Here is a 25,274-nt window from a genome sequence, read left to right as displayed (position 1 = left end):
TAGGTTCATATGACCAGGTACCCAGATGAGAGTGATGTCTATCGTGCGCGCTAAAACATTAAGTTCATCTTTGCATTGTCTGACGATTTTTTAATTGGTTATAGGGGATTTTAAAGCTACGATAGTTGCTTGACTATCTGACATACTTCCGATAGTTGTTGTGGATGGTTTCTAATTATCCTGGAAGCTTCTCTTATCCCGAGAAGTTCTGCTCGAAAAATACTTTTCCAATTCCCAAGCGAAAATACAACTTCCTCTTACACAGCCGGGTGGATACCAAAATGAGACAAAAATCCTCTTTGTGCTATCCAAAGCAATCATACTTGTCGATTAATTTTCACTCATCTTCTGCAAGGTGACCGAAGTAACCGAATAGGTTTGCGCGTGACTATTATTAGATAGCGCCTAGATTCGAAGCCTATTGTGAGCATGAAACATTAAATGATAGAAAGGAGGGTTTTTTATAGAAGTCGTCCCTCAGCAAGCAATGGCAAATCTCCGAGTGTATTTCTGTCATGAAAAAGCTACTCATAAAAAACCATCTGCCACTCGGAGTAGGCTTAAAATTGTAGATCCCTCCATTTGTGGAACAACATCAAGACGTACGCCGCAAATTAGAGATGGAGCTCGGCCAAACACCCAATAAAGGATGTATACGCCAATTACATATAAGACTTGGCATATAGGGACGGTGGATTTACCAGCTCTAAAATAATACTGACAAGAACGTTGCTCTTACAGTTCATTGAGGATCGACTTCAGTATTTCATACAGAAGTAAAATTCTCATTAGAACCTTATATGCTATGTTTAGAAGACTATTCTTGCGAAAGCTGATGCAGTTTACCAAGTCATCCATATTGTGGATGGGGATCACTCAACTCTGGACCGTCATTTTCATCGTTGGTTTTGCTCTAATTTTTATTTTATAAAAGCTTTGATATAATATGTATTTCTTTTAATTTTGATTAATATAAAAATTCACTAAATATAAAAATTAAATCCAGTATTTAAGCCATTCAATAGAGATTTGAAATAAGTCATCGTAAAAATGACGAAGGTGACGTTAGTTGGATAGCTCAGCCGGGAGTCTAGAGGTACTGGCTAGACTTCATTATAATATTAATTATTGTCTAGGGGGTTAGGAGTAGTCAGATGACCGAAAAATTGATCATTTTCAATTCATTTTTGTTTGCTAGTCAATGTTTTATTTTACAAAAATCATCAAATACATCATTTTTCGACTTGACTTTAGCAAGATTTAAAAAACAAAAAATTAATATTTGTAAAAGTTATCGCTGTTTGCGAGTAGACAGTTTCTCCAGAAGTCCCTTGCGGGACCCATCACAAGTCCTTGGACATTCATCTAAAATCAATGGGACAAGAGAAATCAGTTTTATTAATAGCTAATCTTGTGCCAGATCGAAGCTTTTTCTCACAAAATTAACAATATGTCGGCCTCAAGAAATATTTCCAGATTTTCGAGAAAAAAACCGAGAATTAATTGTTTAAAAAAGTCAACATTTTTGAAGAAAAACCCTTCTATCAAACACGAGTTTCTTATGTTTTTCAAAAGCAGTATAAATTTTATTGTCATCTACCAAGCGGTTCTTAAGTTACAGTTATCACCAGTTCAGAAAACATAGTTTTGAGAAAAACGCATTTGAAGTTTTGCTATCTGCTCCGGAGCGCCCGAGCGCCCTTTGTTAATTGTTGTGTTGTTGTCGAAAAGTATTTGTCGGATTCTTTTCAAATTTTCGCACAATATTTTTAATATATTATACTTTAAGAAAATGCAAAAAAAAAATTAAAAATTTTTGGAAAATTCTGACTACACATAAATCCTTAAGAAAAGAGCTCATGCATGTGCCTTGCCAGTTCTTGGTCGCGTTTTGGAAATAATTATAGTGCTTTGCTCTTTGGTCACTAAAATTACCGTCAGGAAATCTGAGAACTGTTTCTTTTTTGCGACCTTTCCTTCCATGGTCAAGAGACTGTTGGTTGGTTAAGCTGTCGGTTTACTCAAATCCAGAAGCGCCAGTTAGATATTTTCACCTATTGAATTGTCGAAGCCAGTGACAACTTACGGGATTTCCGATTTAAGTTAAATAATTCTCTTTTAAATAACACAACTCCATTTATCTTATTACTTTGACCACAAATGTCTAGCTTTCCTTAAGGTCAGGTAGAGGTTTTTGGATAAGATATGTTGGGCGACCACCATCTGAGAAAGTTTATTGAGTACACACACATAATAACTTAGATTATAATGCCTTATCCAAACCAAGAAGCTCGTTGAGATCATCAAGTCCATCTAATGCCGTCTCACTTTTCTGCAAGTGGAACGAGTTTAATAAAGTGAAGGGGTTTAGGAATAAACATTCAAAGAAATTTTGCTATTATAGAGCTGTCACAAGCCCATTAGAGCGCTATAGTAGCTAAGATAATCGGCCTTATCGTGAATTCCATATGAGTAAACTGTGACTAGGACGCTTGCGGTCGCATAACGTTGGACCAGGAGGCAGTCATAGCAACTTTCAAACAAAGAAAAAGTTTTCTTCATCGAATCTGGCCGAATTATTGTACGAGCTATATGTAGAGATAGCTATATCGAGGTCTGCCATCCATCTTTCGTGATGATGTCAATGCCATCGGCATACGCCAGCAATTGTACATTTTTATAGTAAATTGTGCCCAAGCAATTATGAGTTCTGAGGCTCGCACTATCTGTTCCGACATTAGGTTAAACAAATCACACGGCAGCGGGTCACCTTGTCTGTAGTCTCGTTTGGTATCAAATGGCTCGGAGAGGTCCTTCCCAATTCTTACGGCGCTGCTGGTATTGTTCAACGTCATCTTGTATAGGCGCATCAGTTTTGCGGGGATACCAAATTCAGACATCACGGCTCATACGCAGCTCCTTTTCGTGCTGTCGAATGCGGCTTTAAAATCGATGAAAAGATGGCGTGCTTCGCTTCTCCTTTCATAGGTCTTTTCCAAGACTTGTCTTATTGTTATTACATATTTAAAGTATGGTTTTGAAGTAATTTTTGTGAAACAATTCTACTAATAAGAATTCGCGTGTTTGGTTGTTACAAAATGGATTAAGAAAATTCCATTAATTTTTTAATTATCAACATGGAATTTTGACGCAAGCTTCTTACACTCGTCGTAAATGAAGATAAGGCATCAATGCACTCGCCTAACAGGCGGCCGCTTTTAGTAGCTTTTCATAATCAGTTTAATCGGTGGTGACCTGCAAATAGCGCGCGCTCGGCAACTTGCAACACTTGTATCCATTTAATTGTTGCTTTAGTAGTAGTTTTAAGAAGTGGTTACTCTTTTCATTGTTGCTATTGCATGAGTTGCGACACAAAGCTGAAAACAGCAGCAAAAACGACAACAACTATTACAGGTACTTTTCCATGCCGCTCATCCAATACTAGGCAAGCAAGCAACCAAATGAATATGCAACCACAGCAACTTGCACTAAACGAAAAAGCTTAAGCAACACACAAGCTGACCAGCGGGCAAGCGGGCAAGCGGGCAAGCGAGCAAACTGTAGCAAACAAAGCCAAACGGGCGCGCAACACGCATTGCAAGAGAATGTGAATTGAAAACGCATTAAAATGTTGAAAGAAACTCAAGAGAAGAAACAGAAGAAGCAGAAAAGTGCTCTTAAAAATTATGATACTAAAACACGGCAACAAGAAATTGCAATAAAAGCGTACAAAAGTAGTGCAAAGCGTATGTTGCGGCCACTTGTGGCAAGCAGGCAGGCGGGAATGCGGGTAGACGTCGCTTGTTGCGTTTCTTTTTTTCGAAATTTTCTTTGAGGCGGGGAGCTGGTGGCTACTTGGTTGCAACAACTTTGAGGATAACTTGATAAAAGTACTTACAATGCAATGGCATGCCTCGGTGTATGCATAAAGGGTGATACAAATTCAAGCTACTTTAGAAAAATTAAATTAAATTAACAGAAAATATTTTTTGCTGGCGTATGATGGCTTTTCATAAAGCTATGACGTTGAATTACAGTCAGATTTCGAGAAGGTAAAAGTTGTAAGTGGCAAAAGATACCATGGTTGAAAAAAAACATTGTACACGGTCCACCCTGTATATAGATACATACACACAAATGTACGCATATTTATAAGTTTATATGCATATTTAAAATTGCACTAGGCAACACGCAAAAAATACAACAACGACAAAAACAAAACCATCTTTAGTGGCATGAAGTGCCGATTGTGCTCTTATGCGAATGCGCCAGCGCGTTTCTGGAGCAGGCCAAGTGGTTGATTGCTGTAGCTGTGGCGAAGGTGGTTGTATTAAAATCTTAAGATGTTGCTATTTTTTGGTTGGTGGTGGTGTTGATTATATAGAGCATTTTTCTGTTAATACCACAACGGCATTACAGAAGACAACCTTGTAAAAAAAATGTATAACTTAAAGTTCCCAAAAAGGCGTATGTAAGTCATTTTGCGATTTTTTTTTATTTTTTACAAAATTTTCAAAAGGTAGTAACCTTATTCGAATAATTCTCGGCATATCTTCTATCTCGCTAAACTTAGAAAGTAATTGCAAATACAAAATTTTATTCAAAACGCTGGAGCAGTTTTCGAAAGCCGATGAAATTCCGTGCGATGCTAAAAAAATGTGGTGCGATGTCACAACAGAAAAGAAAAGTATAGCAGAAAAAAGCTACCAACTGCTTCTACAACCTTTTTCCATTATTTCCTTTGCTTTATTTTTGAAAAAAAAAATTTCTACTTGCGAAATTTTTAATCTGCAAAACAAGAAACGATTGGCGCGCTTTGTTAAACTCGGCCAAAATCGCGTGAGCGGTTATCGCGGCAATTAAGAAGAAAAAGAAGAAAACAAGAACCAAAAATCTACTATCTGCCACTACAATCTTTTCCCAAGTCGATTACTATAATTTTTGGAAAAAAGACCATTCTACTCGGACTCAAAGAACTGCGCTGCCGCTTTTTCAACCTAAACAGCCTTCCTCGCATATATACCTACATATATAACAGGTGGCGCTAAAGTAATCCTCCTATCAGAAAATGCTATAAATTTTGCGATTGGCCCCTAATGTCAGTTCTGTTTTGACATTTGTGTAGTAAACACATGCGAACTGACTATTTATTTCACCAATAATCGGTCGGTGACTTTGGCACATCGTGAATTTCGTCGCAGATTTCCTCGCCGTCCAACTCTGAAAATCCGCGTGTAACCCACGAAGAGCCATTACACCTGCTCAAAGTCACTGTATGGTGTGTTGTTTTCGCTGGAGGAGTCATCGGACCTTTTTTCTTCGAAGACGTCGCGGGCCAAATGGTTACTGTGAATGGTGAGCGCTACAGAGCAATGATCAACGAGTTCTTTTTGCCGCAACTTGATGAATTGGGATTGGAAAACATGTGGTTCCAATAGGACGGTGCAATGGCACACACTGCACGTGCCACAACCGATATGCTGAAGGATGCATTTCCCGGGCGCCTAATCTCCCGTTTTGGCGATTTGCACTGGCCAGCAAGATCGCCTGATTTGACCGCTCCAGACTTCTTTTTGTGGGGCTTTTTGAAGTCGCGGGTTTATGTCAACAAGCCTCAGACTCTTGCAGCTCTTAAAGACAATATCCGTCAAGAATGTGAGGACCTATCGCCGGAAGTTTTGGCCAAAGTGATGGAAAATGCCATAAAAAGGGCTCAAATGGCAATTGGCGGCGGCCAATTACATGACATCATATTCTCGACTTGATGTAAAAAAAATTAAAAGACCAAATAAAAATAATCCACAAGAAGAATCGAAGTTTTTCATTTTTTTTTTAAATTACAGCTACAAAAACAACGCAAGGTTACTTTTGCGCCACCTTGTATGCAGCAAAAAGAGACGATAATCTTGCCGATCACGGTATGGAGAATACAGAGTATGAAGCAAAAATTCCTATCCGCGTTAAGAAATCACCTTCACTTTCATCTTTGCTGCATAAGGCCTCGCTTTGACTTGCTGGAGAAGAACGCACTTCAGACGCTTGCCTGTCGAAAAGATCTGAAACCAATTTTCAGTTGATCATTTACTAGCAGCAGCCATTGAAAATACTCCACATATGCATTTTTTGCAGCTTGGGCAACTTTTCCCATCCAATACCCGTACAGTAAACAAGCCCTGGTTACCTAATAAAAACTGAATTAAAATAAAATAGAATCGAGTGCGTGGAGAACACGTTTTTTTCTCTCCTAGAAATAAAGTATGCAGAGAAACTGTCATAGATTACACGAGGTAAATAGATGCTGTGGCATGACTTTCTTCTATCTTTTTCGAACCATAATCGCCCCTTAGGGATATCTGATGATCTAAGTACAAAAAAAAAAAAAAAATTTTAGTCTACTGAAACTGAAAGTATCGGATTGTAAGTAGTAATCGACTGATTTACATTTTCCATATTTGCATTTTCCAAGTTTTTGTAACGACAACGACCATTCGAACTATTGGCAAAATTCATCCTACCGCAGATAAATGTACGTACACAGATGTAGAAGGCCATTCAGTTCTTCTTAGTAGGATGCCTCGCCTCCCAACGATATTTATTGTTCTTAACACAAGCGATGTTTAGTCACAACTCCTTGTATTATGCATTCCACATATAAATATATAATTATTTTTAGTTTTTTATTCCTTTTTTCTTTACGCATATATGTACCTTTGATTGCATTAAAGTGCCTGTGGCTTTTTGCATTCCTCGATTATTTTGACTTTTTGTGTTTCATTTTGGAATTCCTCCATTGTTTGTGGTCCTTTCTTGCACACAAATGCATAAAATTACTTACATTTATATGTGCGAGTTAAAAAATGTACCCTGCAGTCAAACCTGTTAGTTCTGAACTACCTTACGAGCACTTTGCTTAGTAGTCGAAGTAGTGCGTCTGCGATCTTTTTTTAATGATGGTATTTTTGGTTGATATTTTTAGAACGGTGATGACCTACGTGATGCCTATTGTTAACCTCTTTATCAGCACTGTACCAATTAACGAACTAGGCAGTCCATGCATCGGTGTCATATCAGGCAACGAACTAGTCAGATTCAACGTTAAGCTATACCAGTTAACGAACTAGTTCTTGATGAATCAAAAAAAAAAAACAAGAAGCAGCTGATTCATTCTAATGCTCATTTCGTGTATCCTTAACGTTGGAAACATTGCTATGTATAGTAGTATATTATATATAGAAATATTTCTTTTCCATGCACCTCTAATTGATCATTTTGCAACTTGTCGCTCTTCTAGTCGCTCTCGAACTAGTCCAACTTCTACGATCAAATACCAGTACATGAGTTGGAATGTCTGCTGAGTTGTTTGTCTTTTCACTGCAGGGTAAATACATACACATTGCACATATACAAGTACATATACCACATACACTGATATGCCGCCGCGGTTAGCTTATGTGGCTAGTAGCGCCTTGGATGCTATTGATATAGCCATTGTCCAGTGCTATTGCAATAAATTGCTTGACGTCTAGTGGTCTGCATGCAAAATCTACATATTTACTTTTCGCTGGAATTTATTTATTTAAGTTGAGAAAAAATGTAAAAAATACCCATATGCAGATATGCTAATTTTAAGCGATATTGCAGCGAAAAGTCGCATGCGATTTTTATTCTTGAAAGTTTAGTTCACTGAAGGTTTCTTCAGAGTTGTTTTTTTTTTATGTGAATCATCTTACCGCGAATTAATACAAAGTGAAATTCCAAATATTTCACACTCGTAAAAATAAAAATTAACTAAATGCTTACACACATATATGCATGTATGTATGCATGTGCATTAGGGCGTCTCCTTTTTTCGTCATGGTTCTTGGCAAATGCGGACATAAAATTCTAAAAGAAAAGTGTACTAGCGCCCAGCTCCAAAGGCAATTTCGAGTCCACCAAATTAAAAAAAAGCTATTTATAATTAACACGAAGTTAATCTAAAGTTTAGTAGGGTCCAGAGTATTATGAATATTATTTTTCTTTTAATAAAAACTTGGTTGGAGCTTTTTTGGTTGGAAAAATTTATTTCTCATATCTATTTTGTTTTAAAGCACCCCATGATTGCGCTAAAGAGTAAATTATTGGGTTGGGGAAAAAGTTCACAGCGTTTTTATATTTTCTTTTATTTTACACGGATTTGTTTGCAGTTTGGCAAAGGTTAAGTATTCATTCGATAGAACTCTTTCTGATCTACAAAACTATGTTCATTGTATTTTTAGTTATTTAATTTTTTATTATGGATTGTATTTTTATTATTTTAATAGCAAATCAAACTCAAACTTGCAACAAACCCAAAAACAACTAAATCTTACAATATTTAAAAAATTTTATTTAGCATATTTTTCTAATCATGAATTTTTTTACATTTTTTTATTGTAACTCTATAACTATAAGTAACCAACGAACGAATTGGTTTAGGGTTTTACGTTATACAAATGAGTTATGATGCTCTGTACACTCCACCAACTACTCTGGGCTGCTGCGTGTGGTGATGCGGCTTTTTACGCTTCAGTTTTACTTTCCACTCATTCCGGGCGGTGAGAGCAGAAGCTTCGCGATTAACATTTTTTACAATTAACAACATATTTACAATTATTTGAGATCTTTTTTACTTGAGCAGGAAGTTTATTTTATCTAATTTCTACCCGCATTCTATCTGACTGCCCTCTCAATTTTATTATTATTGTACTAAAGCTACCCCGCTTTAAATTTTTTTGGGGCTTGATCAAGTAGAAAACAAAAAATTAATTCGTCTTGTTTTATTCTGTGCTGACAGCCACATGGACGCAGCGAAAGAAAAAAACAAATCAGCTGATTTACCAACACCACCTTTAATAGATTCGCCATGGGTTTGATAGGCTTCAAAGCTATGCTGTAATGCACTTTTTTTCATGCAGAATTCAAATCTGCTAGGAACGATGTCGTACATCGAAATCGTTTCATACAAATTGACTCACCCTAATTCACATACAGTTTTATTAATTTGCAAGTATCCAATTTTGGCACCTCCTAAGTGCTTTTTCGCTTAGCTTTTTTGTATAGTTGTGGCTTATCTTATTGTATGCCCATTTTTTGGATAGTAAATTTAATACGAAGATTTAGTCCATATTGAATACGAAGCTGTAACTTCTTCTGATCTACAAAATTATTGGGTTGTTCGGAAAGTAATTGAGTTTTTTTGTGGTGAAAATGAAAGACGATCTTAAACCCAGACCTATCAGGTGGTCATAAACAGTTGAATTCGATAAATTTAACCTCTCACCGATCTCACGTATTGTTATTCGCCGGTTTGCATCAACTAATGCCTTTATCGCGGCTTTATCAGCTTCAACCGGCCCTCCAGAACGTGGTGAAATTTTGCAAACCAGTTCTGGCACTGGCGTATTGTCTCCACTCTTCTTCATACACATCGGTTAATTTTGTTCTGGCTTCAACAGCATTTTTACCTTTTCTATAGTAAAAAAGTAAAATATGACGAAAATGCTGCTTATTGCTCTCCATATTGAAAAGGGCACCGACCAAAAACTACTGCGTAAAATCAATTGAATTTTTTCACACACAAGCTTTGCTATATCAGGTGTCAAAACATATAATGACAATGCGATTTAAGTGTAAAGTTAGCTGTGAGAAAATACAATTAAGTCCTCTGTCGGGAAAAAAACTAAATTACTTTCCGAACAGCCCAACAAATTGAAGGCGAGCGAGATTCCCTTTATGAAGGGCAGCCAAATATTTTTTAATCATATGCGTATGGATAATCGATATACATTTAGGTTTTTTTGATTTTGATGTGGTCCTACAAATGGAATGGCCTACAATTTTACACCCCCTCCGAAAGGCCACCTTTCGGCACGTGATTTTTATGAAACCCTTTTTCATAACAGAGTTACACCCAGAGGTTTGCCATTATACTCGTATGCGAGGTGTAACCGCCATTACAAATAACATTTTCTATATTATTTTTCATGTTAATAATTGGCCATCGAATCTGGGTCCTACCGAATAGTGATTATAACCAAATCTGTAACTCTTAGATGTCTTTTCTAGGTGCAGATATTCTATTTATTATTATATACACAATATTTATAAGTTCACCTACTCAAAATATACATATATCTATCTTAAAACGTTTGCCGTTGTCATCCTTAAAAGCTGCTGTGTATTTTCTTTATGAGGATAAAATTTTGGCGCTCTCTAGAATCAGACTTACGCTGTTGGGGCACGATGTTCTGAGCATGGATAAAGTTCATACCTTTCCCCCACCGGATCTCTTAAGATTCATCAATGAATCCAAAAGATTCGTAGGAGAGTGATATCCAACCTATTTGCCTGTCTTACCATCCATACTTTATCTATCCTGTCTCTCTATTCCGTCCACTGTTATCTATCCGGGTCTTCCTGACTGAGTGCTTGGACTTGTCCAACCTCCCACAAATCTAATCTAATCTAATATAAAATTGTTGGTAAATGCTGCCATGGTCAACGCATAACTTAGGTGTGGTTATTAAATAACCAGGCTGGTATTGCATATTTTTGGCTTTGTCTACAGATGGTGCAGCACATTCGAAAGAGAAGGATTCACGTTAAACAGCTGATGCTCGTTGGCATTCTGCGCTGGTGTACTTTTTCCAAAGCATCGTCAGCCTCCTTACATAATAGCCACCCCTCGAGTTTCCTAAGTTCATATACGTAAGCGAGTCGCTCAATCCAAGACAGGCTTTGTGCTTAAACTTTATTTATAACTACGGAGCTGATAAGTGCCCAATGACGAAGATTGCTTAAAGCCCACCACAAAACAACAATAATCGTTTCTAACCACACTCACAAAGAATTTTTCAACTTGTGTGATAATATTCTCACCACAAGAGAATGCATAAATGCATTGATAACTAATATTAGGTCTATTTATAAGTTCGTGCGGTTTTACAACAGATGGCGTAACTTGATTATTATTCCATCGATCCACATTTCCAAACATTCATTGGAGAGCTACTGTCGTAAGGCACAAACGTCAGTATAAGTTTTTTATTTGAAGCGTAAACAACAATATTTTTACCACACTTGAAAATGTCGAATTTCGTGTCAAATAATGTGTTTTTGCGGGGAATTCTTCTTCATTATTTTAATATGAAGAAAAAAGCAGCCGAAAGTCATCGTATCTTGGTGGAAGTTTATGGTGAGCATGCTCTATCTGAGCGAACGTGCCAGAAGTGGTTTGCACGCTTTAAAAGTGGTGATTTTGGCTTGGAAGACGAAGAACGCGAGGGTGCGCCGCCAAAGTTCATGGATACCGAATTGGAGGAATTGCTCGATCAAGATCCGGCTCAAACGCAAGAAGAGGTTGCAAAAACTTTGGGAGTTGATCAATCAACCATTTCCAAACGTTTAAAAGCCATGGGAATGATCCGAAAGGTAGGCCATTGGGTGCCGTATGAATTGAAGCCAAGAGACGTTGAACGCCGTTTTATGGCATGCGAACAACTGCTTCAACGGCACAAAAGAAAGGGTTTTTTGCATCGAATTGTGACTGGCGATGAAAAGTGGGTCCATTACGACAATCCAAAACGTCGGGCAACGTATGGATACCCTGGCCATGCTTCAACATCGACGTCGGCGCAGAATATTCATGGCCTGAAGGTTATGCTGTGTATCTGGTGGGACCAGCTGGGTGTTGTGTATTATGAGCTACTGAAACCGAATGAAACGATTACGGGGGATGTCTACCGACGACAATTGATGCGTTTGAGCCGAGCACTGCGAGAAAAACGGCCGCAATACGCCGATAGACACGACAAAGTTATTTTGCAACATGACAATGCTCGGCCACATGTTGCACAAGTGGTCAAAACATACTTAGAAACGCTCAAATGGGATGTCCTACCCCACCCGCCGTATAGTCCAGACCTTGCGCCATCCGATTACTATCTCTTCCGATCGATGCAACATGGCCTGGCTGACCAGCACTTCCGTAATTACGATGAAGTCAAAAAATGGATCGATTCGTGGATTGCGGCAAAACCGACCGAATTTTTCACAAAGGGAATCCGTGAATTGCCAGAAAGATGGGAAAAAGTAGTAGTAAGCGATGGACAATATTTTGAATATTAAATTTGTAACCGTTTTACGTCAATAAAGTTTCAAATTTCGAAAAAAACCCGCACGAACTTATTCATAGTCCTATACATTTCCACATACTGATAAGAAATTGTTCAAAACTAAATTTATTTAAATATATTTTCTTGCATTACATATAAATTAAATATTTTTCAAAGAAAGAAAATTTGAAAATAATTTTTAAATATAATTTCAAATTTTAAATAAAAAATTTTTCTCTTTCATTTTTCACAGACACATCGTACGAAAAGGCTTGCAGGCGTGGTTCCGCACCGGCGACACCCATATTGGGTCAAAAACAGCAACAACAAGAACATAATACAACATCAAGGTTTACGAATTTCTTTTCAAAACGGTGAGTTGAAGAATAATATAATATAAACTAAACCAGAATGAATAGAAGAGATATTCGTGGCAAATTCCAGTTCTCATTATAATTTTTTGAGCTCGAAAAACTACATTCTTCTTCTAAAGCAAGAAATATTCATTGTTTTTAAAATGAAAAAAAAGACTGATAAATATTTTATTATTTCTTGTCACTATTAATATTGAACAAAACATGCCGCAGGTGCTATTTATAATATTTTATGGACATAAGTTCTTTATTCACACCAATTTTTATACCTTGTTTCATCGGAAAGATTACTGTGTGCTGTACAAGGACCCTTCAAAGACCTAATTTCAGCTCCAAAAGCCTTTCGGTTAAAGTAGACGAATATGGACCGAGGCATCTAATTCCTTCACATTTTGTAAATTGCGGGATTTCGGAATCCTCAAAATTTCAGTCCCGGGTTTTCGAGATTTCTCGGGACCTTTCCGAATTTAGCATTCCTGTCAACTTAGTTATTGTATTACTATCAGCTAGCAAGTTTTCTACACACTGAACAAGCCGAAAAGAACCGTACATGATGAAACGTTCTTTAGCATGAGCTGACTATTACTGAACTGAAAATGTGCGCGTTGCCTATTTTCACTCAAGATTACTTTCGGCACACTAACCTATGGCATGAGCTTTCACATGGAAAATACTCGGCAATTTAGTCATTGGCTGTGATAACTTTTCTCTAAAACCGAAATTTAGAGCTATCCGTATACGAAAAAATAACAACAACAATAATTACACATCTTCACTACACCCTTCCTCCTTTCTGTATTTCATAAACTGCTTAATTGAATAAACATTTGAAAATTGATAGCAGAAATCAAGAGTAGAATCAAGAATAAAAAACAAAAATATAAATTTCAAAGGTAGGAGTCAGGCAACAGGTGTATATTTATTTATTTATTTATTTCATCAATTAAAGTATAACTTAAATAGATTACTAATATTAAAACTTAAATATAATATATGGTAAACAATACTGTGAGATACATTAGTCACAATTCAAAAAGTGTATCTCCAGATTAAGTTTTGATTTGAAAGTCTCTCGTGAGTTAGAGAATATATCCAAATGTTTGCATAATTGGTCAGACTGTCTTATACAACGTGCAAGCGGTTCATTTCGACTAAAATTGGTTTTGTGATAAGGTAAATGGAACATATTGCTGAGTCTTAGGTTACGAGTGGGACAATTAAAGAGTATTAGCTCCAGCAAGAAGTGACATTTGATATGATTCGTAACTATGTCCCTTATAAACATTACCGATGAAGTTTTTCTCCGCATTTCTAAAGTTGGCAATGCTAACAAAAGACATCTACTTTTATATGCAAGCAAACTGCAAGGCCAACGAAGTGAATGAATAGCAAATCGAATGAAACGGGAATCAAGTTTCAAGAATCAAGGATGAAGAGCCGAAATGTATGATAGAAAGACAGGAATCATTAACCAACAATTCGGAATCAATAACTAGCAATCAATAATCCAGAAATATAAATCAAAACTTAGGAATCAGGAATTAAGAATAGGAATCAGTGAAGTAAAAATTAGGAAAGTGGAAAATTAGAAATGAATAATTAAAAATAAAAATAAAAATGGGAATCGTAAATCAAAAATCCAGAAACAAAAATCCCAAAATTCAAGAAATAAGGATCGAACATCAAAAATTAGGAATCAAGAACAAAAATCAATAATCAGGGATCAAGAATAAAGAAATAGGAATCAAAAAACAAAAATAAGGAATCAAAAATTAAGAGACAAGAAGCAAGAAACAAAAACCAAAAATCAGGAATTAATAATGCAAAATTAGGAATCAGGTAACAAGAAAGAAATGGGAATCGTAATCAAAAATCAGGAATGCAGAAACAAAAATCCCAAGTTCAAGAAATAAGAATCAGAAATCAAGATGCCAAAACCAAAACTCAGGAATTAATAACCAACAATGAAAAACTAGGAATGAAGAAACAAAAATGAAGAAATAAAAATTAAAAATTAAAAAACAGGAATCGAGAATCAAAAAACAAAACCAAAAATCAGGGAGTAATACCCAAAAATTAGGAATCAAAAAACAAAAAGCAAAAAGTTAAGAAATAAGAAACAAAAATTTGAGTTCAGGAATCAAGAAACCAAAACCAAAAATCAGGAATCGAAAATGAGGAATCAAGAAGCAAAAATCAAAAAGTTAAGAAATAATGAAACATTAGAAATCAGGAACCAAGTATCAATAATCAATAATCAGGAATTAAGAAACAAAAACCAGAAATCAAGAATTATTAATCGAGAATTAGAACTCAAGAAACAAAAACTAAAAAGTTAGGGAATAAGAATTGAAAATCTAAAATCAAAAACAAGAACCAAAAATGAGGAATTAATAATCAAGAATTAGGAATCCAGAAACAAAAATCAAAAAGGCAAGAAACAAGAATCGAAAATCAAAAATCAGTAATTAAGAATCAAACATCAATATTAAGGGACTAAGAATCAAGAATAGAAACAAAAATGAAAAAAACAGGAATCAAGAAAATAACAATCAAGAATTGAACATTAAAAATCAATTAGTTAGATTAGGTAAGGCCCTATGTTCCATACAGGAATAAAAGGATCAAATTAATATAGTTAGGTAAAGTTGAACCGTTGTCTATTATGGGACACACTCCCGCTAATCTCTTCTTCTCTTCTTAATTGGCGCGATAACCGCTTACGCGATTTTGGCCGAGCTTAACAAAGCGCGCCAGTCGTTTCTTTCTCGTGCTAACCGGCGCCAGTTGGACACACCAAGTGAAGCCAAGTCCTTCTCCACCTGATCTTTCCAACGCAGAGGAGGCCTTCCTCTTCCTCTGCTACCACCAGCTGGTACCGCATCGAATACTTTCAAAGCCGGAGCGTTTGTATCCATTCGGACGACATGACCCAGCCAACGAAGCCGCTGGATCTTTATTCGCTGCGCTATGTCTATGTCGCCGTAAAGCTCATACAGCTCATCGTTCCATCGTCTGCGATATTCGCCGTTGCCAACGTGCAAAGGTCCAAAAATCTTACGCAGAATCTTTCTCTCGAACACTCCAAGCGTCGCTTCATCCATTATAATTCGGCATGGGGAACTTGTCCAGATCTCCCTAAAACCGATGTGAAATTTTCAAAATTTTAGAAGATAGCCGATTTTCACAGTGATGAGAACTTCCAGATCAGTTAAGAACTTTCTGTCTAGAATGATGACTCTTCGTCTGGATACAGCAGGACAGTGACACAGGAGGTGCAAAACCATCTCGTCCTCTTTTTTATGTAGATAGCTTCTGCAGAAAGTATGCGTCTAGCCTCTAAGCGTGTCTGCCTATAAGACAGTGCGCCGTTATAACAGAAATCTTTGTGATTGAGTTGCGCTCATCTTGGCTTAAGGCTCGTACTAACTTTACAGCCGTTAATTTCCCGTGAAATACTTACGAAATTTCACGCATATTTCACGCCATTGTAATTTGTATGAATTTTGACAGCCATTCCACGTGAAATGCGAACTTAGTATTATGCTTTAGCAGCGATTCTGGCGTTTAAAATTGAAAGTCGGGCACAATTGTCGGGTAATTGCTGATTTTTTTTCTGATTCTTGTTTCCTGTTTTTTGATTTTCAATCTTATTTCTTGGGTGGTCTTCATGGGCGGGTTCACTACGTCGTCTTTCGTTTGCTATTCATAAAAAAATTCTGTGCCTGTTTGTGGGGGTACTAGATTTATTTGAGGTTTGCACTTCGACCTCATGGTATTTTGTGGCCTTTGAAGGGGTTTACCTAAATGTATAATTTTCTGAGTTCTCGTTAGGAAGTGTGGTGCTGAGCTTCGCTTGTCCAGCCACCCTCCAATTGCCCTCCATATCGCAATGGTCAGGAACCCATATTACATTTGAGCGAAGTGACTCAGCCATCTCGTTAAGAATTAAAATAAAACTGTGCTAGTTTTTTTATTTCCTTCAAACAATTTAAATATTTAAACAGTGACTTCCAAAAGGCCATCCGACATCACTGGCAATCTTCCAAGGCACAAATTGAACGCCTAAATGAACCTCCGGTAAAGCGACAGCAGAAGTTATTCAACCAGCCAGCCAAGCAAATAATAAAGCGAAATTGTTGCAAAGCAATCACCGAACTGTCAATCAATGTCAAAAACACCCAAATGACTATTGACATGACAACTGACAATTGTGTGCCAGCAGCGAGCAGTAATCGTAACAATGATTTGGAGAAAGGCAATAGAAAAGTGTTTTGAAACAACAATAAAAGTTAGATTACACAAGCAAAACTTTGATTGGAAATACTTGGCAACCAAAACAAGTGCAGCGCAATTGCAGTATGCCGACATGGGTGGAAGAGGAAGTGTGCAGCAAGTGCTTGGAACACATTTCACGCAACACCTTTGAAAATGGACGTAAATGCCTACTTGGTTTAGTTGGTTCAATGACTTCACTTTCCGGGTGTGTGGCAATGTGAAAATTGGCAATAGTGTTGTAATAAATTTTACCGCTGCTGCATTGCAACAAATTCAATGTCTGCACTTTGCCATGACAACCGATTGCTTTGTTGACTTCGCAAATCAACATTTTCAGCCATTGTTGCTGAGACATAAAATTGCTGTCACTCCAGTCGTTTGTCGGTTGTTTGTTTTGACATTTTTATAGCGCCCAAGTTTAAAATCGCCATTGCATGTATGCGTGTGTGTATGTGTGTGTATGTTTATGAATAAAGTAACTTCATTGCTGCTATGGGGCCATAAAATAACTGGTGCACATAAAAGTTGCGAATGTTGCACCTATTCGCCAAACTTTGCTGAATATGTCAGTGATAACTTTGTCAGTTGGCATCAACGGCATTTGCATTCGACACGCACACACACACCTGCATGAACACATATGTAGATATGTGTCTCAAGCGGTCGCATGAGGGCAGACAAAATGCATTGCGAGCACATGTCACGTCACCCACCTGGCGGACAATTAAAGCAACCGAGAGCGGGGTGTGGAGCGAGGTATCGCGCGCAAGGAAGTAAGAACGCTTTTAAATGATGTTGCAAGCCATTTGTCCGCCGGCGTTGCCAATATGCCTCGGCTCACTGACATGTCTACATGCATGCATGCATACATACGTACATATACAGTTATGTGTTTTGCTTTTGAGCATTTGGCAGCAGGTGTGGTTATGTTGCATGTCTAATACCTGAGCATTCAATTTGAATTTCTTTTTTTCAGTTGGAAAAAGTTTTGCATTTATCAAACCAGCTGTCAAAATGTTGGCTCGGTGCTTAAATGTGGGTAAATGTTTGAGAGAAAATGCACATGCAAATGTGTAGGTACAAATCTGTGGACTTTTGACAGAACAACTTAAGTTAACATAGTACTTTCTACCTGTTGGATGCTAATAAAAAAATTGAACTTTTAATAAATGGAATCAGCTTAAGGGGTATTCTAGTGTAGAATTTTGAAAAAAATCGAAATTTTTTTTTTGCATATTTTGGAAGTTTAGACATTTAAGAATGTGTCATTAAGAGAATTTTTTTTTAATTTCTTGAGTTATAGCCTTTTTGATGGCATGTCATCGGTTCCGAGCCGACCGCATCAACTCAACTTTAAACGCGTTCTTCTCCAAACTATGGTATTTTTTTCGAGCCGATGCGGCCTCGGTAGTCTAGCGTAAGGGCACTAGCCTGCCATCCCTAGTGAAGCACGGCCCTCGCACTTTTCCAAATTTACCTACTTTCCCTGTTTCTAAAAAAAAAACCAAATCCTTTCCATCCTTACTCCCGCACAATAGTCCGCGCATAATTTGCATTGTGGCTGCGAAAACAAGCAAAAACAAAGACACATTGCATCAGTGGCCACATTGCAAGAGGAAATGGGCAATCACGATAATAGTGCAGACACACCAAATTTAGCGAAGCCCTCAACCATCTGTGCGATCCTTCTGCCAGAAAAATGTGAAACACAGATGGCGCCCCAAGCAGTAAGAAGGCGTTATTCCTAGAACTGGTAGCGGCAGGCCAATCACCTATCATGTCAGAAACCAAAATAGATTAACGAAACCAACGCAAGACTGAGTCTTGTCGAGGCCCTATGCTCCCGAGAGGAGTGAACAAGAAAATAAAAATTCATAATCAATAAACAAATGATAAAAAATTGATGGTAAACATATTTTTTGTTACCTTAAGAATACATTTTAATAAAATTGTATTACATATAAAAATAATCTGCCTGTAAAGTTCAAGATTTATTGCTCAAAAAACTAAACCAGCTGTTAACCTTAATTGGTTTCCCTACCTTATAGCTCAAGTCAAGCCCTTCGCTTTCAAAGACAAAAAATCGGAGAGACAAAAACCAATGTTCTGCGTCTTCAAAAACGTCACAGAAGGTGCTATTTCAGCATCCACGGTTTCCATAGATATTGACGTCGCTGCTCGAACCAAAGGATGTTTGAGACTCTCCAAATTTCTGTGAGGTCTTCGACGGGGCCTTGTTCTCCAATTCTTACCTGATACTGTAGCACAATGGTTTCAGATCTGGAATTCTACACGGCTAGTCTTCTGCGGCTATGAACCCAGGAATATTGTTTTTTAGCCACTGCTGGATGGTTTTTACTGGAACGGATCATCAACGCTCCCCATTGAAGAGATTACTGCTCAACTGCTTCACCACGCCTTCTAAGACATTCTCCTGGTACACTTTTGCCCCGGTCTTAACCCATTTTTTGCAGAAATAAAGAGATGTAACGCCTTTACAAGACACTCCCAACCGAACCATTCAAATCCAGCCTCCGTGGATGGTGGGCACGCTAAACCCTTGGAACAACATGTTTTGCGTCTTTAGAAGTGTTAGCATAGATTTTGTTGTTTTGCTTATTAAAAACTTCTTCAACAGTGAAAATTGTCTCATCTGTGAAAAGAATATTTTCATGGCCGTTGACCGCGTGCCACCGAAGAAGCAGCTTGCATCTGTCGAGCCTAATTTTCTTCAAGCGCCTTTTTCAAAATATGACCAGTTGAGCGACGCAGGGCTTTCATGTGGAGATCACCTGTAATTAGTCTTGACATGGATCTGGTCGATACATTAATTTTGCTGGACAAGATTTTATGCTTCCTAAGATCCCCTTAGGAATTCTGCGAATTCTTTCTCGAATGGCTTTTATGGTTGCACTGGTTCGAAACACGCGAGAATGACCACTTTACAAAAGCAAAAATAACGGAACTTTTTTCTGCGAAATTCGTTATAGAATTTATGGCAAGACTGAGTAGTTCGGTTTCTACACTGCAAACCCCGTAAAAGTATCTCATTTTGCATGCCCATGAGGGTTTCTCCAGTGTTCAGCAGCTTACGCTGTTGATTCAGCCCTGCCGAGCTCGTGAGTAGCCGAGGTAGCGCCGCTGCTAGTTCCACTATAGGCATCTTTAAGAGTACTTTCGACAATTTTACCCCATCGGATGGAATTTTATCCCAGTTGGATATCCTTGTCTAGTCTATATTTATGAACTTTTATTTTAAACTTTAATTCTCTTAATCCTAATTTACTCTCTCTGACTTATCTTACTCGTCTTTCCTTTTATTGCAGATCAAATCCACTCAAACGTACAAAATCAGTTACCAAATTGGAACGCACCAAAAGAGGCTCAGGCGGCTTGCGCGGCTCGCGTTCACATGAGAGTTTACTCTCCAGTCATGCAGTCATGTCGTCGATCGGTAAGTTGGCTCACTCGAAGGTCTTCTCCCCATTTTTTATTTCCTTTCATTCAACTTCTTTTCTTCTTGCAGATCTCTCCTGCACCGGCGCTGTCGGCGTCGCTCCAGTGCATCAGTCCGTGCTCGGCCGTCGACACTGTTTCCAAGTGCGCGGCGGTCCACGTGGCGAGCGCTACTATGCGTGTGGCTCGCGCCAGGAACGCGATCTCTGGATATACTCATTGCGTAAATCCATATCACCAAACGCCGACCACACGCGCCACACTGACAATTCGTTGAAAATGTGGATCTACGAAGCAAAGAATCTACCACCAAAGAAGAAATATTTCTGCGAACTACACCTTGACAAGGCCTTGTATGGTCGCACCAGCGTCAAACTACAAACTGATTTGCTCTTCTGGGGTGAATACTTCGATTTTCCAGATGTGCCCGACATCAATGTGATCACGGTGAATGTGTTTCGTGAGGTGGAGAAGAAGAAGAAGCGCGATAAGCATATGTTTGTGGGTTCGGTGAAGATACCGATACACGAAGTAACTTCGCGCATATTTTCCGAGGACTGGTATCCTATACTCAGTGAGAAGTCCAACGACAGCTTGAACCGCAATGGCAAGGAAGTGACACCGACGCTACGCATCAAATGTCGCTTCCAGAGCACTGATATTCTGCCGATTAATGTGTACGCCGACTTTCTGGAATATCTGAAAAATAATTATAAACGCGTTTGTGAAACGCTCGAACCGGTGATAGGCGTGAAGGCCAAAGAGGACATTGGGCAGGCGCTCGTGTTGCTAATGCACGCTCAGGGACAGGCAGGCGCCTTCCTCACCGATGTCGTAGCATTGGATTTGTTACGGGTTGGCGATCAACGGCTCACATTCCGCGGCAATTCATTGGCGACCAAGAGCATGGAAGCTTTTCTCAAATTAACTGGCGAACAGTATTTGCAGGACACGCTGTCGGCGCCCATAAACGAGATTATACAGTCCGATCGTGACTGTGAAGTGGATCCGACAAAAGCGAACGGGTCGCTGCAACGGCAGCAAGCTTCCCTGCGCGCGGCAGTGCGTAGCGCCTGGCAGTGCATCTATGAGTCGCACAAACATTTTCCACAGCAATTGCGCTCATGTTTCGCCACCTTCAGAGAGCGCTTACAACAGTTGGGGCGACAGGATATGGCGGATAATTTAATATCGGCTTCCATCTTTCTGCGCTTCCTGTGCCCGGCGATACTGTCGCCAAGCTTGTTCAATATAACCAACGGTGAGTGTAAAGCATATAACCAACCGTTTATTTTGGTGCTAATAATTTTCTCTCTTTCCCTCTCTCTATCTATACAGAGCTTCCCTCCGCACGCGCTACGCGCAATCTTACACTCGTCGCAAAAACACTTCAAACACTGGCAAACTTCACACGCTTCCAAGGCAAGGAAAGCTTCATGGAGTTTCTCAATGACTTTCTCGAGCAGGAGGCGCCACGCATGAAAGAATTCTTGCAACAGATCTCCTCGCGTCCGGAACACGCCGCTCCCGAGTCCATACTCGACTGGGCGGGCTACATAGATCAGGGCAAACAACTTTCCATACTGCACACTTTGCTCAGCGAAAGCATCAGCAAGCTGCCAGAGGCACGTCAACATGAACTCGACCCACTGCAACACATTTTAAACGAGATTAGCAAAGCCAAAGAGAGCAATAATTTCTTGCAACACATGCCGCACATGTGCCCCACCTCCCACACACCCACTGAGAATCAAGAGAATCGCAATCCGGAGGATATGCCCATGCAGGTGCAACAACATCCACCAATACAACATCAGGCGCAGCTGGCACAGCCACAACACGCAGTCGTCACAAAACCCATGCCGGCGGAGCGCGGCATTATGCGCGGCGTTTTGACGCCCAGCTCCTTGGAGAAGAACATTTTCCGTTACAATGATCCGACAGTGAATGCGCTGCTTCAGCAGCAGCAACAACAACATGCGCATGCACACCCGCATCAATTGCAATCACAGCTCTCAATGGGCAGCAACAGCGGTCTGGACAAGCGGCACTCGAATTCGCAGAGCTCCATCGCGGGCGGCACAGGCTACATGAGCACCCAGCTGCAACACGCGCAGTCACAGAGCTCGTTGGCGTCGTCCTCGATCAATGGCGGTGGCGGTGGCAGCAGCCACAATTTACTGGTTTCCGCCAACGTACAGCACCATTGCCCGCCTGCGCCTGCCGCGAGCGCCAACAATACCATGGAACGTTTACTTGTAGGCGGTGGCGCCGGCAATGCGCATTACTACGGCCTCATGGGCAATAGCAACGGAAATATGTCGTCGTCAATGGCCAGCAGCAGCAATTTGAGCAGCCACAATGGTAACGAGAGCGACGGCACCGCTGCGGGCATGCTGCGTGCCACCACATTGCCACGTGGCAATAACAACAACTACGACGAGCTGGCCAACGGCGAGTTCATACAGATTTCCGGCTTGGATACGAATAGCGCCTTTGTGCGCAAGTCACCGACGCCGATGCTGAAGGGTAACGCAGCGCAGCAGCAACGCCAGAAGTTGCACAACTCGAATGTAAGCCTGGTGCTGAACGAACGCACACCGAGCAAATTGAACCTGGGCATACCCGATCACAGCAGCTCCTCCACGCCGCATGCACACAAGCTGCCCGCATACCAAAGACCGCCGCCCGCATCCGGCGCACATCTGCATGGGGCGCGCGACTCCAATCCACATCCGAACATGCCGATGAATCTTGAAGACCTGGATGATCTCTTCAAGTACGCTGAGGAGCATGCGGTGGTGGGTGAGGTTGTGTCTGCCAACATTCACGCATCGCAAGGGGGCGGCCAACAAAAGAGTGCGCGTGAACAGCTATCGGCTAAGAGTAGTCACTGTTCGTCGGGCTATCAGAGCATCGCCACCAATCCGCCGTCACAGTCGTCAAGCCCCATCGAACAGCAGCAGCAGCAACAGCAGAAAAGCAGCGGCAATACGCCGCTCGCTTTCAAGAATCCCACATACCAGCTGCAGCAGCAGCAGCAGTCGACCGGAAACTCAGCGCCCGCGCATCATCACCACCACCATCACCATCATCAGCGTGTCAACTACAGCAGTGGCTTCCACCCCGGTGGCGGCAGCAACGGTCAACCGCAATCGGCGCACCAGCAGCTGTTCGGCTCAGCTGCCTCACAACGCCCCAAGCCACAAGGCGGCGGTCTAGTGGCTGCACGTGCAGCGCTCTTGAATAATGGCGGCACGCTGACGCCATCCTCCTCGGAGGAGCGCCTCTCAACCGACAATTATCACGGTTTCGGCGGCAGCAGCGCTAGCAGCAAGTTGATGAAGTCACCTTCACACGGTCATTTGGAAGCGCAGCGCTCGCTCAGCGGCGGCAGCAGCTCATCATCGTCGGGCGCCAACATAGGCTTAGGCCCCGTGTCAATACAATCCACTGCAAGCGGCACGCGCATGCCGCGTACCAATCCACAATTCAAGCGTGAGGACATCTATGCGCCGTTGAATGGCAATAGTAGCGGCAGCTATATGCCAGCAGCAGTCGCTGCTTCCAGCGCAGCGAGTGGAATCTTTAGCAACAATGGCTTTGGAAAACCGGGCGGCGGCTTGGCGCACAGCAGCGCGAATATGGGCGGACGTTATCAGCGGCGCTTGAGTTTAGACTCTGCGCGCACACTCTCGGATAGCTCAACAGACACAGAAGGTGAGTTGTGGCAGCGCACTACATAATTGAAGTGCCAACATTTATAAGATTCATTTCATTTTTGTATTTTAGGTCACTGCGCGCCACATGAAGGCAAACGCCGTCGTCAACCACGCGCGCACACAAACTCCGGCAATCATCAACAGCACATCGTGGCGGCCGGCAATAGTAGCACTGGCGGCAGCGCTGGCAGCGCAAATAGCGGCAGCTTCGACCAGAATGGCGAAATACAGCTGCTACAGGAAACCTTAGATACGTTGCGGCATACGCTGGACCGCGACGAAGCGGAGCTGCGCGATTCCAGTGACGAGCTGTTCGCGCTAAATCGACACAATAGCGCGAATGGTGGTAGCGGCGGCAGCGGTGTGAGCAATTTGAGCATGCAATCGGAGTCGACAATGCGCAGTATTATCGATAGGTGAGTGTCATAAATTGAGTTGTGAAAAATATTTCTAATAAATTTTTTGTTTCACTAAATTACAGGCTCATTACCATGGAGGAGGAGCTGCGGCGCGAGCAATTGAAGATGTCGCTGGCCTTGTCGCACAAGCAGCGCGTCATTGAGGAGCAGGGCCAGCAAATCGCCGCGCTGGATGCAGCTAATAGTCGGCTGCTGAGCGCGCTGACCGCGCTACGACAGCGCTATGAAAACCAACAGCAGGCGCAACAACAACAGCAAGCGAATTTGACGGGCGCAGGTGCACAGCAGCAGCAGCAGGCACAGTAAAGAGGTGCGCTGCAGTGGCGCGGAATGGGAAACGGAGGGATATAATTAATTTCTAATTAAATTTATTAAATTATTAACGCATTAGGGTAGGGTAGACGCCGTAGTGTGGAAGCGGCAGCAAAGCATGAAGCTTAAAGTAAAGTAGAAGGAACGGAAAACATTTATGAAAATAAAAAAGAAAAAAATAAGGCAATAAGCTTTCAGTGTGCGCGCTAAGTTTAAAGAAAAGTTTAAATGCTAAAAACTTTGTTTATTTTAACGCAAAATTCTTTGTCTGACCAATAAAGTTTTATTATTATTATTTTTTTTTTTTGTTAAAATCCACGTGTAAAAAAATTTTAACAACTGCCACTTTGCGGCTGCTGACTCGTTTTTAAAGTTATTTTTAATGCAAAACTGATTGTAACGAGCATTTTTTAGTTGTGTTCCATATTTGCGTTCTTTCTTTTTTAATCTTGAAATTTTAAAAAAAATTTGCCTACGTAATTTATTATTTTTTGTTTTTGTTTTGCTTTTGCTCCACTGTCTGTTGTACACAAGCGCATGTATTTTTGAAGTGATTCCCCAAATAGCAGCGATTCTTTA

At 40.3% G+C, this 25,274-nt stretch overlaps 1 protein-coding gene across 2 annotated transcripts in view; it reads left to right on the top strand.

The window, feature by feature from the left end:
* The window catches only part of LOC128858869 (ras GTPase-activating protein raskol), a 47,966-nt gene extending 23,130 nt beyond the window's left edge, over nt 1–24,836 (top strand). For both annotated transcript variants that reach the window (XM_054095413.1, XM_054095412.1), the window contains 6 exons: nt 12,388–12,508; nt 20,113–20,240; nt 20,313–21,503; nt 21,581–23,962; nt 24,035–24,380; nt 24,446–24,836. In XM_054095413.1, the coding sequence (XP_053951388.1) occupies nt 12,388–12,508; nt 20,113–20,240; nt 20,313–21,503; nt 21,581–23,962; nt 24,035–24,380; nt 24,446–24,689 (4,412 nt within the window). In that variant the 3' untranslated portion in view covers nt 24,690–24,836. The remainder of the gene's footprint in view (nt 1–12,387; nt 12,509–20,112; nt 20,241–20,312; nt 21,504–21,580; nt 23,963–24,034; nt 24,381–24,445) is intronic.
* The last annotated feature ends 438 nt before the right edge of the window (nt 24,837–25,274 follow it).

This window comes from Anastrepha ludens, chromosome 3 (genome assembly GCF_028408465.1).
Source record: "Anastrepha ludens isolate Willacy chromosome 3, idAnaLude1.1, whole genome shotgun sequence".
Classification (NCBI taxonomy): Eukaryota; Metazoa; Arthropoda; class Insecta; order Diptera; family Tephritidae; genus Anastrepha; species Anastrepha ludens.
This window is presented reverse-complemented; position numbering and strand designations above follow the sequence as displayed.